We start from the raw sequence: 12,564 nt of genomic DNA on the forward strand, positions 1-12,564 counted from the left end.
ACAAAGAAGCCCTTAAACAATCCATCTTTTATACTATTAATTTGGTATTTTATGCACACACATCACAGAGATTATGTATGCGTGTGTGTTGTATGTATATGTTTGTGTGTGTGTGTGTATATATATATATATCATAGATATGTATATGACAAGGAGGACAGAAAGAATTATTAGTGTAAGCAACTTTATACTGGATTTTACCCTTTCTATTTAAAATATTTCACTGTGGAATGAAAATAAGGGAGAAAAAGCAAGAAGGGGGAATTTTCAAGGAACAGAAAGCAGGGCTTTACGGAGAATCAGAAGTAGGCGAAATGGCTTTTCTTCCCCTGAGGCATAAATGTAGCTCTCTGTTCCTGCTCAACTGCAGCCTCCTCCAACAATGCTGGGTCACTCTGGGTGAGCTTAACACACCGACACACTGCCTGATTGTCCTTCAGAAGTGACTTAACAGACCCAATACTTATCTTGCTTCTCCCATTGGCCTGTGTTGTAATTGCCCTGGCTCCTTTGAAATTGCATCCCTCTAAGAGGCTGTAGTAATGTATCCCTCACGAGAGCTTTGAGAGAGCCTGCAGAGTAGACTCCCATGGAGTACGGATCAGCTTCAAAAGAAAGACACACATAAAAATACAGTCTCTCTGGAGCTCAGAGATCTACATTATTATGTCATTATATTAAGTCTTTCTCTTTATGGTACAGAGTTCCAGTATTAAACGTATCTGTGTGCAGTTAGGATAAAGCATGGCACATATAGATCTTTAATGACCTTTATGGAAATGTCACCAGATATATCTTCAAGCTACAAACACACACACACACACACACACACACACACACACACACACACACACACACACGAAAGCCTTTCCTCGGTGATGTCAGATGTCACAGCTCAAGGGCAGTCAGAAGACCACCATCTATAAATCACACAGCAGAGAAAAAGATTCAACTGGGCAAAAGTCTCATCAGTACAGGCAAGAAAAGATGTGTGCAATACAACATTCAGTGACAACATCTGAAGGGAAACTAAGTCAAGACCTCAAGTCACGTCGGTCCTTGAGGCTGGACCGCACAGCCTAGTCCTATGAATTTTGATAATTCCAGTTGTTTCCTGCTATGGGGGGAAGGAGTCTCCCCAACAGGACTGCTGCAAGCTCTCTGGGGCCGTATCTTCTGATTTTCTTAATTGATCTCCCTTTCCAGTTCCACTCTGACCTGACACCAACACACTCATACTTGAAAACCACACTTCCAAGCCCCTTTCCTGCTTCCTGACTACCAATAACACATACGGCCGACATTACAATTGAAGGCCCTTCTTATACTCAGCTGAGAACTTTAATTTAGGGGGTGAGATTATAAAGCAATGAGTCGAAAAATAAAGTAATGAGCCTGGTTTTTCTGCAAACAAAGTTTATGGATTACCTAAGAATATCAGTTTCACGAATCTCTTATGTAATTTTTTTTTTTTTTACCTACATCATTATTATCCACTTAACCAGTGCTAGCTCTGAATAAATCACAAAAAATGGGTAGATATATGTTTCTTTCTTTCTCAATAGTTAGACAGATACCTTTAAAACAAATATAGCAGAATTTCCAAATCCAAATAAAGGAAAAATATTTCTCAAAAGAGTCCCCTCGTGATATTGCACACTTATTTCACAATAGTTCCTCGTACTTGAATCTCATTTTGAAATGTTTCTTCAATTCCCTGGAAAATATTTGTTGAACGCCCACTATGCACCATGCACCGTTCGGGGAATCTGTCCCTAGGGATGGAGGTGAGACTATAAACCAGATAGAGATGGGGCAGGAGATCAAGTACAGCAAAATGATGAGGGGTGAGGAGAGGAAGTGTGCAGTGGAGAGTAGGGGTAGGAAATGTTGGGAAGAGGGGCCCTGAGATGTTAGGGTAACCACGAAGGCCTCTCTAAGTGGGTGACATCTGAGGAAGTGCCTGAGCGAATGAAGAGAGTGGGGAAGGACAATGTGGGAAGAGGGTACAGGGGCCTCAGTTTAGGTGGGAGTGAACGCAGGTGTCTGAGGTGTAGCCAGGAGGTCGGTGCAGGGGAGGCACCTGAGTGAGGGCAGTCAGGCCGGGCGCTGGGGTGTTGGAGGGCTAGTGAGAAACAGGTTCAGGCACAGTAAGGACTTTGGCCTCTTGGCAAAGTGAGGTGAGAAGCCATCACAAGGCTTTGAACAGGGGATTTAGATCTGACCAATATCTCTTAGCAGGAATCACGCTTAACTACACACACTCTCTAAGGGAACTGGGGGTGGGGGTGGGGGGGCGGTGGTGTAACAGCCAGACCAGCCAAGACGCCACTGCAAAAGCGAGAGGCAAAAATCCCTTGGACGAAGGTGTTAGCAGCAGAGATGAGAAGCGGCTGGATTTCAGATCTATCTTTTAACAACAGCGATCACGTAGGAAAATTAATTACTTTTCAATTTCCTCTTCACCAGAACTTTGGCAGCTTTCGAAAATTAACACCGCCTTTCAGAAGTTTGGATTTGTTTCCATTGAAGGAATTCGAAGTTATGTATTTGTAGGCTCTGAACACAGTTCTAGAAGAGAAGTTCCAAAAAAAATCTGAGCACTGTTGATATCAAGAAATAAACACACATCCTCCCTCGGAACCATTTTTTGCCCTGGTGGAGGTTGTTGAAGAGTTGGCAGACATGAATAGTATTTTTTATTTTTATTTTTTTAAGATTTTTATTTATTTATTTGACAGAGAGAGACAGCGAGAGAGGGAACACAAGCAGGGGGAGTGGGAGAGGGAGAAGCGGGCTTCCCGCTGAGCAGGGAGCCCGATGTGGGACTCCATCCCAGGACCCTGGGATCATGACCTGAGCCAAAGGCAGACCTTAACGACTAAGCCACCCAGGCGCCCCAATGGTATTTTTTAAAATGGAGCCTTATGAAAATCAATCCAGGAAGCATATATTTCACGCCTATTCATGTGGTGGTGAAGCAGGGAGAGGTAGTCACAGGGGCCGGGGACGAGGGAAAAAGACACCCCACTACGGTCAGTCACTCTATAATCATTTGAGAAGAAAAGCAAGACACATCACGGCCCCCAGCCCACCCCTGGTGCCCTGAGAGTTTTGATAAAGCAAATACACAGAGTGCCAAAACCACAGCTGCTCCTCACAACCCCACTCTGCCCCACTGGTACCAGGAAATCAGCCCAATGAGTCCTCGTCCAACCAGAGATGACTGACAAAATCAGAGTGGTTTTATAATCACAAGCCATCTCTAGGGGAAATATATACCATGTTCTGGATGATAAGAAAAACCCCAATAATAATGCACTCCCTATGCATCCAATGCGCGCCAAACCCTTCACACGCATTCTCCTCCCCGTGACTCATTAGACCAGAACCATTACCTCCATTTTATGATGAAAAACTGAGGCTCCGAGACATGAGTGATTTGTAAGACCAAAACGCTTATAAATAAGAAGAGGTGGAAGATGAACCCAAACAACCCCCTTCCCCACCCCTGCAAAGATTCTCTTCTTTCCTGCCTGGAGCTGCTCATCAGCAGCTGAGTGAGACGGCCAAGAGCAGAACTGGGTTGAAAATAGTATTTCAGGAGGCTCTGAAGCAACCTCCTGGGGCAGCCACCAAGAGCCTGACTCCGCAGCAATGGAGATGGGGTGAGTTCTCATTTTTAAGAGATTGTGAGCATATCATAAATTGAAGAGACTGTTTCTTACAAAATTCAGACTCAATGCTTTGGCAACTATAGTAAAAATAATGAGAGTAACCACTGAGTAGAAGTACATTGTGCTAGGCGTTTCCATGCATTCTCTCCTTGCTTTACAAAGTCCGGGCCAAGTAGGTGTTCTTACCCACATTTTACTGATGTGGAAATTGGCTCCGTGACGTGACTTCCTCAGACTCTCCAGAGGGGTAAAACCACACCTTGAACTGCCACCGGCCCCACTCCAGAGCCTGCGTTCTTCCTGCTAGTGTGGGCAAGTGATCCACAGCATGGCCCCTGGGGCCAGACTGCCTGGGTTCAAATTCTGCCTTTGCCATGGGCCTGGGCAAGTTGCTTAACTGCTCTGTGCCTCAGTCTCCTCCTTTGTAAAATGAAGATAAGAACCCACCTCAGATGGTTATTATAAGGATTGAATGAATCAATCTATATAAAACTTAAAATAGTGCCTAGGATACAGTGCACACTGTGTGTTAGTGACAATTATCAATATTGTTACACAATCATATCACACAAAAAGAACATGGAATTAGTTACCATTGTATGACTATCAACATTTCTTTGAATACAGTGGGGAAGGACTACTGTTCGCACGACTTTTGGGGTCCTGTCTGCTCACAGGGTTGACACTTAGTAACGTCATGACAATGCAAATGATAACGATCCAGTTTCCTTATGAGGGAAGCCTGTCATTCGATCATTTTGAAAAAACCTGAGATATTAGTAGCCTTGTGTAAACAAAGTGTTTATTACACATACCTCATGGCTTTTTTTTTTTTTTTAAGTGGGTTACTCTACTGGGTGTCTCCAATGTGGCACTGGAGAGAGGATCAGCATTAAGGGGATTGTATGCTGTAAAATTCTGCACAACAAGAGCACAGTATAACTTTTTTTTCAGTAGCACTTTTTGCAAGTCTCATTTAACAGACAGTTTTTTTGGCTGACCTCTTTTTCTTTTACACACCCTTGGGCAATATGAGAAGAGAAAACTGAACTCTGTGTGTGTGTGTGCGTGTGTGTGCGCGTATGCACACATGCACGTGCATGTGTTTGGGGTTCGGAAAAGGGGCAATTTTTATTAACCCTGTTAGTGCCACGCTCCCTATAGTGACAGGAACCTCACCCTTCATGTTACATCATTAGAGTCCCTTCAAAAGCAGGCCTAGGCCATCAACCTTGAATTTTCACTCTAAAGCCTCAGGGGTGTGCATAGTTTAAAATCTTCTGCAGAGATTATAACATATACGTGTGATATCTATCTACATCTATCTATATATACATATATATATATTCTATCTATAGGGTTCAGAATTCCTCTGAAATCCACCTGAGCTTATTTCATTTTAGTGCATTTATCTTCTACTGACCAACAGGGGCCCATCAGCAGATTAAGTATTCTACCAAGCTGTCGGGCACAACACTAATGACCTCATACCAGTGCTGTGCAAGAAGATGACATTTTTCCTCTGATGTTTTATGATGTATGAACCCATGACATCACACTGTCTCCCAAGGAGTTATTTTGCATGATTTTATTAGTGGTCTGAAGCTAACAAATTGATCTTAAAAATAATCTGGCAACTGACTTTGGCAGGTAATTCTGTCGGGGGCTCTTCCTCTTTGAGGAATCAAAGCCTTTGAAGCCAAAATCTAGGAGATGACATGGAAGGAAGTGAACTAGGGTATGTTGAGTGCCCACTCTCCGTCTGGCAGTTAGAGACATTGTTTCATTTCGCCTTTACAGTAAACATCAAGCTAATCGGGAATTATTAAGGAAACTCGGGTCACGATGCTCATGCCCTTGAACCCTCCACCATGTTGCCTCATAAAGGGTGAACAGGGAGCGCAGATGGAGTCATCAAATCCCAGGATGTTCGTGCACACATTGAAACACAATAAAAATAGTTCTAACATGATTAAATAAAAGGCTGTGCATATTAATTAACCAAACCTGCTCCGATCTCAATCCGATTTATTAAGATAGCCCTCCTGTAAATATTGTTGGGCTCAAGGGAATCTCTTGAGTCAGACAGATGGCTCTACCCAAGGAGACCAACCAAGATGGCAGGCTTCCCCCTGCCCCTAAATTCTCACAGCTCCCTTTCTAGAAGAAATGAATTCTGAGACATTTCTCTGGATCCTCCAACTTTTGCTTTAAGAGTACTTCGCGTATATGTCTACTAGTGGAAAGACTGTACTTTTGAGACATGGTGTCAAATAGCGGATTGTTATTTGAGGCCATGACATTTTGGGGTAGCTTGTTATTCAGTGAATAGATTGTCAAAACAGTCACAAAGGTACAAGTCTTATTATCCTAGAGGTGGTAAAGTTTGAAATGAGCAGTTAGTGTGAAAAGGGTGTGAGTTAGCGAGAGGAAGCTAGCAATATCTGAAAGCTCCAAGGTCCTCTGAAGTCAGGGTAGCTAATGTAAGTATGGGTTGGTGGTCTCATGGGGCCATGAAGTCATGACTCCCCTTAAATATGTTATTAATTTCTTGGGGCCTCATTTCTTCACTTGTAAAATTGGGAAATTACCCCAGCCCAAGATGGCAGGTGCCTTTGCTCATGTTGGTGATATTCATTTTGAAGAATATTTCTCTTCCCTATTCTCTCTCTCTCATAACTCTGGGCGTGATTTTAATCATAAATATAGGAGCAAGTTAATCAAAGAAAGATGTGTTCAAATTTCCAAATGAGCTGAGAGCTATTCTAAATATTGTAGGTTCGAAGGCATTCCCAGAGCACTGGCACTTTATCTGATCATATTCCAATAAAGGCTGCCTTTGGCATAAGGCTTTAAAAACATGGTAAGGGTCATTCCCATTTGGAAAAAGTTCAGTTTTTATCCTTTTTTTTTTTTTCCCTCTTTTCCTCACATATCAAAGGGCTTTATCCCTCTCATATTCCCTCCAGTATTGGTGTATATTTGAAGTCATTCCATGATCACACTAGTATATGTTATTTAGAGTCTGTCAACATCACAAAAGGACAGTAAGGCTTTATTTTACCACCATTCATCGAAGTTCTGACAGACTATTCTGTAGAAAGAGGAGAGCAGTGAGAACTCCCGAGTTTTCTCGCCAAGCTAAATGTGACTTCCATGGAAGCCTGGGCATCTTAATGCGCCCAGGCAAGGAGAATCAACAGATGCACAGCCCTGGACAAGATAAACTCTGAACTCACTCACAGAAAAGCTATCTTAGGCCCTTCCAGCCTGGTATTCTGACTCAAGAAAGAGTACCTATATACATCCTATGGGACAGAATGACCCCCAAACCCTGCCTGAAATCGGTGATTCCCAATGGAGAATGAAGAATGATCATATCCAAAGATCTGAGAGCCTCTGCAAACTACACCTGTCCAGAAGCAGTTCTTTTTTTCTCTAGGGAGAATCAGAATCTAGAGAGAGGTACTGAGGGCAGTCCTTATAAAAGTTCCCACGGGGCTTTCATACTTGGGGGAGCCCTGGTACCCACATATGAACTTGTGTGTGCACTCACATATACACACACACATTCTCCCCCTGCTTAAAACAAATGCCCTGAGGAATTCTGATAAGTTACCCATTCAGCCATCTGAACAGCCTGAGAACCCATTCATAGTCATCCTACCATTCTTCTAGGGAGTAGAATGTCAATGGCGTGTCAAGTGATACAGTAATCAAAGAGCATCTAGAAACTTCAGAGGCTTTGTTCTTCTGCTCTTCTGAATAGTGGAGCTCTCCAAATAGCTAAAGATCTCCCCACTGAAGCACCAGGCCTTTTTTTCCCCCAAAATAAGATTTCAGCAATTTTGGACATGAAACTCTCTGAAATTTTATTGCATGTATTCAGTTTCCTGAATATAATTCAACCTCACCTTCATAATTCAAGGCTCTTATCATAAGCACCAATTTCCGTACTGGGGCTAGAAGAAGGAGTTGATTCCTGAAGGCTGCAAAGACCACCAAATGGCTGCTGAAGGCAAGTGGAAAGTCAGAGAACAAGCCAAAAATGGGACTCCAAATAAAGACACCATGGCAGATGTCAGGAACCAGGTGGGATGCCACAGCTATCAGGGCTGGGTTAGCTATAAATAGGGTAAGATTTAGAAAAAGCATCTACAACAAGCATTGTGTTCGTTCTGTGACCTGATTTTCCCGGCTAGCATCACCAAGGTGCATGGGCAAAATCCTCGAGTCTAACGCATCATCTGCTTCTGTCAAAGTGTCTACCTCCAGCCCTCCCCTTCTAATTCAGCGCTTCTAATTTCTCGTGGTCCTAGAGATGACCAACCTGGTCACAAGTGAATAAAGGGCCAAAGGCTGCTTTTCTGCTAGCTCAGCTGGGGGTGTGCTCTGTGTCTTCTGTGAGGGTGGTCAGGGGTCTCTGACGTCCTTCCTAGTCGTGTTTCAGAAGGTGAGACTGTTGCCTCACTGAGCTCCAGATTGATAAGGAGTTGTTGCCTTCCTTACTTTCCCTCTAAAAGTATCTTCCTCCAGGTTCCTGTGTTCAGTGACAGTGAATCAGCCCACGCTCACCCTCCTCATACAATATGCTTCCATCGTAGGCTGTACCTTTTCCAACTGGAGACTCCAAATCTGTGAGGATCTGGCTGCCCCAGCGATGGGAGAGCCGGTGCGGCAATAACCTCGGAGAAGGTACACAGCCACTAAGAAGTCAGTAAGGAAGAAGTCACTAAAGGTCCTCTAAATTACCAGCCTCGAGGGACACATCCTTTCCGGGCGATGAGAGGGTCTCCGAGAGTAAGGCAAGTGATCAGTAATTCTGCTATCATCAGAGGCCACCCCTTGGAGCACGGGGTCAGGGGCCTAAGAATAACAGTGACTTGGCAGCTTATCTTAGAGGCAACAAGACATAAGAAATCTTGTCTTCAATTGACTGAAGTCAGGCAGTTGAAAAGGAGCCAGGGAGAACAATCCATGATGCTCCTATCATCCATATACAGAGACATATAAAAGCAATTCAATTGAAAAAGAAGAAAAGAGAGAACACGGAATCATGGTTTTTTTGTTTGTTCGTTTTGTTTGTTTTTTAAGATTTTACTTATTCGCGCGTGAGAGAATGAGAGACAGAGGGCATAAGAGGGAGGAGGGAGCCCGATGTGGGACTCGATCCCAGGACTCCAGGGTCATGACCTGAGCCGAAGGCAGTTGCTTAACCAACTGAGCCACCCAGGCGCCCACGAATCATGTTTTTGTTTTTATTCTTTTTTTTTTTTAATTACCTTGAATTATATATCTGGCTACCTTTGATCTAGCTTCTTTTTCAGAGAACCCAGTTTTTGCTTTCCCTCCAGATATCAACCCACCCTCTGACTGGCCTAGTTCCTCTTATTTTTCTTCCATTCTGGCTGGTACTGAGGCAAAGAGGAAGGGAAAGCACAGGATGTGGTGAGGAGCGAGCACCTGGGAGTCACAACTGGATTGGTATGACCACCCTGCCACTTCCTAGCTGTGTGATCCTGGCCCAGTGACTTACTTTCTCTTTGACGCAGCGTCTTGCTCTGTGAAAAGGAGGAAGAACTCAGTAGTAGAAAGAATACCTTCAATGGGTGAATGCGGTCAAAAAGGTACAAACTTCCAGTAGTGAGACAGATAAGTCCTGGGGGTATGATGTACAGCATGGGGACCGTAGCTATAACAATGCTGTAGCGTATATTTGAAAGTTGCTCAGAGAGTACATCTTAAAAGTTCTCACCCCGCCGGGGGGGGGGGGGATGCCTAAGTATGTGAAGTGATGGATGTTAACTGAACTTATCATGGTAAACATTTTGCAATATCTACATACCTCAAATCACTATGTTGTACACCTTAAACTAATATCATGTCATATTGCAATTATATTTCAGGCATTTTTGGAAAAGAAAAGAATACCTCATCATGCCAGCCTCACAGGATAGTTGTGAGTATTAATGGAGACAATACTTATAACACGCCTAACGAAGTCTCTGGTACCCAGGAAGCTGACGCAGGCGCTACTCTAGGTGGCCGAGAGCAATGGCTGCCCTCACGGTGCTCTCGGAACATGCATTGGGATCTGAGGTCCTCCAAGAAGAGGTCCTTGGGGATTCATTTTAATAAGTAAGAATTATTTTTTCATGAACACACAAGTAAACTGGAAGACTCTTTTCTCTTTTTATAACTTTTAAAACTTATTCTCTGTAATCTCATATACAACATTTATGAGTATGGTAATCCCCCATTCTCATAAAAAATACAAAGAAAATTCTCATCCAAATTGTCAACGTTTCCAAATGTTTAGAATCCAGAACAACCAGAAGTTTCTGCAAACAGATGTCAATTCCTTTCTTTTCCTCAAGTAAGCCCCCTTTTTATTCATATAGTCGCCCATGCCTCCTCCTTAGCATCGTGGTTCTCTTGGTGTTTTCTTGACACTTTTTAGTTTCCCTCCATACGCTCTCCCTGGAGGGCAAGCTTCTCCCAGTCTCCCCTCACCTCCAGTGTCTCCTGAGCACCATCTATGTGGTGCCCTCAACAAGCCCCTTCAAGGTTCTGGTTTTTTGTTTTTGTTTTTAAGATTTTATTTATTTATTTTTGTGAGAGAGAGAGAGAGAGAGAGAAAGAGAGAGGAGAGAGAGCATGAGCCAGGGGGAGGGGCAGAGGAAGAAGCAGCCTCCCTGCCCCACAGGGAGTCTGATGTGGGATTTGATCCCAGGACCCTGGGATCATGACCTGAGCTGAAGGCAGAGGCTTAACCCACTGAGCCACCCAGGCGCCCCAAGCCTCTGTTTTTGCAAGGGTTGCTCCTCTGTCAAGAATGATCATCCCTCATCCTGTTTTAACAGACGCTTCTTAAGGCCCTGCTCAGATGTCAACTCCCTGGTGAAATCTCTTCAACTCTGCTCTCTACACGCACCGTTCCTATGACGCGAAGACACACGTAAGTCACTCATGCACAGTTCTGCCTCCCTCCTCAGACTCAGGGCTTTCAGAGCAGTGCCTCAAAGTGTGTACGAATCGCCCAAAGGTCTTTTGAAAAATGTAGATTCTGCTCTACACTTTGTGAGTTCTGATTCAGTGAGTCTGGGATGGGGCCTGAGATGCTGCAGCTCCTGAAGCTTCTCGATAATATGGATCTACTGCCCTGTAATCCACTTGAGAAGCTTTTAAGAACCTTTCTGAAATGTCAGTGACTTGACACTTCATCATCATCATCATCATCATCATCATCTTTTAACCAGGCTGCCCGCAAATGTACTTAGGAAGATGAAAGAGACGTCAAGGCTGCCTGAAATAATGCAGGGCGGGGGCAGACAGGGAACGGGGGTGAGGGAAGCTGGACAGAGCAGGTAGAACCAGAAAAAGGAAAGGAGAGAGAATGAGGTTAGCGAAGAGGCAGGAGATAGCAAAGAGAGGACGAAAAAGGAGTGAAAACTACGGGGCGAGAGAAGACAATAGGAAAGCCCACATTGTCTGACTTTCCAGAGTGAGGGGGAGGACTTCTGGGTGCCATCCCTCCCAAGGGTGGGTACTCCAGCCATTTATGCCACCGGAGAAATGTGCTCAGAGCTTCCCCACTTCCTTCTAAAGCTTCTTCCTTCCTTCCTGATTGAGGAATGAGCTACCGATGGCAGAGTAATGACAAATGAGAGCCCCTCTCACAATTGTGAATGGACAGCATGGTTTCTATCAGCTCAGAAAATTGATAATGGCAGAAAGCATTTTACTCTTAGACTTCAAACTGACTGTCCACCAAGACAACCACACAAAAGTTACCTGATACAGTTCGATCCGTTGTTCGGGCACTCTGGCTTTTGGGTTCTGCAAACGAAAGACTCTGAACTCTGCTTTCACCAAATTGGATGCATTCTTCTCCATCGCCGAGACGTCAAATCGGACAATTCTGAAGTAGGGTCTGTAGAAAGTGGGCGGGATGGCATCTGTAAAAAGTTAGGGTAATCATTGAAAATGATAAAACCCATTGTTCTCTCAAAAAAGACCGTGAGGCATGAGATCGTCTCAAGAAAACATCAGGGAAATATCTACAGAATGATTTCATTTCCAAGGGCCAATTTAATACCATTAACAATTTAACCAGAGGGGGGGAAAATAAATAAACATGTGCATTTGGTTACAGGAGTCGCAGATTAATAGAGATTAACAAACCACTTCCAACTCCATTTGAGGGCACGCAGTTAACCCTATCCTTTGAAAGTTGACAAAGCAGTGGAAAATCCTAGACGGTTATGAATTGGAACAAGTTCGTGACAGTTGATGCCTAGAGAGAGCTGTCGGGCTTGCATACACTTTAATCAGATGTGCCAAGAAAATAGCTCCTAATGGCAAGCAGTTTGCCCATGTATTTTTTTTCCTTGAAGTTTTGGCATCAGAATACTCTACTCTATCCAGGTTCATGTATTGCATCTTTTTTGGCTTCAAGAGTTTGGTTTTTCATACACCTATGACCAAATACACCCTCTAGTGACGTTAGGGTGAGAAAATCTGGATTAAAAAAAACCAAAAAACTATACCCACATACTGGTTATCCTGGCTAATGACGAGAAAGAGTCAGCCCCAACTCCCTCAGTTCGAAGCCCCGGAAAACACAAAGAGACAGATAGTACACAACAATTTCAAGGTCATGGGTTGCTAGAGGTTTGCTGTTATTTTGCAGTAATATGCCACCACCTTTGAATAAACACCTGAGCACCAACAAAACCAAAGCAGGTCCTAATCCCAGCCACATGCTTCATATGCGGCACCCGTTTATTGAGCATGTACACTGGGCAGGCCACTTGTTCCAGATGTTTCTACAATTCTCCTCCCACATCTTCTGCAAACCTTCTTTCATTATTCTGGAATGCTCTGT

At 43.8% G+C, this 12,564-nt stretch overlaps 1 protein-coding gene across 2 annotated transcripts in view; it reads right to left on the minus strand.

The window, feature by feature from the left end:
* The window catches only part of TGFB2 (transforming growth factor beta 2), an 80,458-nt gene that overhangs the window by 18,300 nt on the left and 49,594 nt on the right, over positions 1-12,564 (minus strand). For both annotated transcript variants that reach the window (XM_028104787.2, XM_028104785.2), the window contains one exon: positions 11,472-11,635. In XM_028104787.2, coding sequence (XP_027960588.1) covers positions 11,472-11,635 — 164 coding nt within the window. The remainder of the gene's footprint in view (positions 1-11,471; positions 11,636-12,564) is intronic.

Source organism: Eumetopias jubatus, unplaced genomic scaffold (assembly GCF_037043125.1).
Source record: "Eumetopias jubatus isolate StellerSeaLion01/CBP00866 unplaced genomic scaffold, mEumJub1_p1.0 scaffold_12, whole genome shotgun sequence".
Taxonomy (NCBI): domain Eukaryota; kingdom Metazoa; phylum Chordata; class Mammalia; order Carnivora; family Otariidae; genus Eumetopias; species Eumetopias jubatus.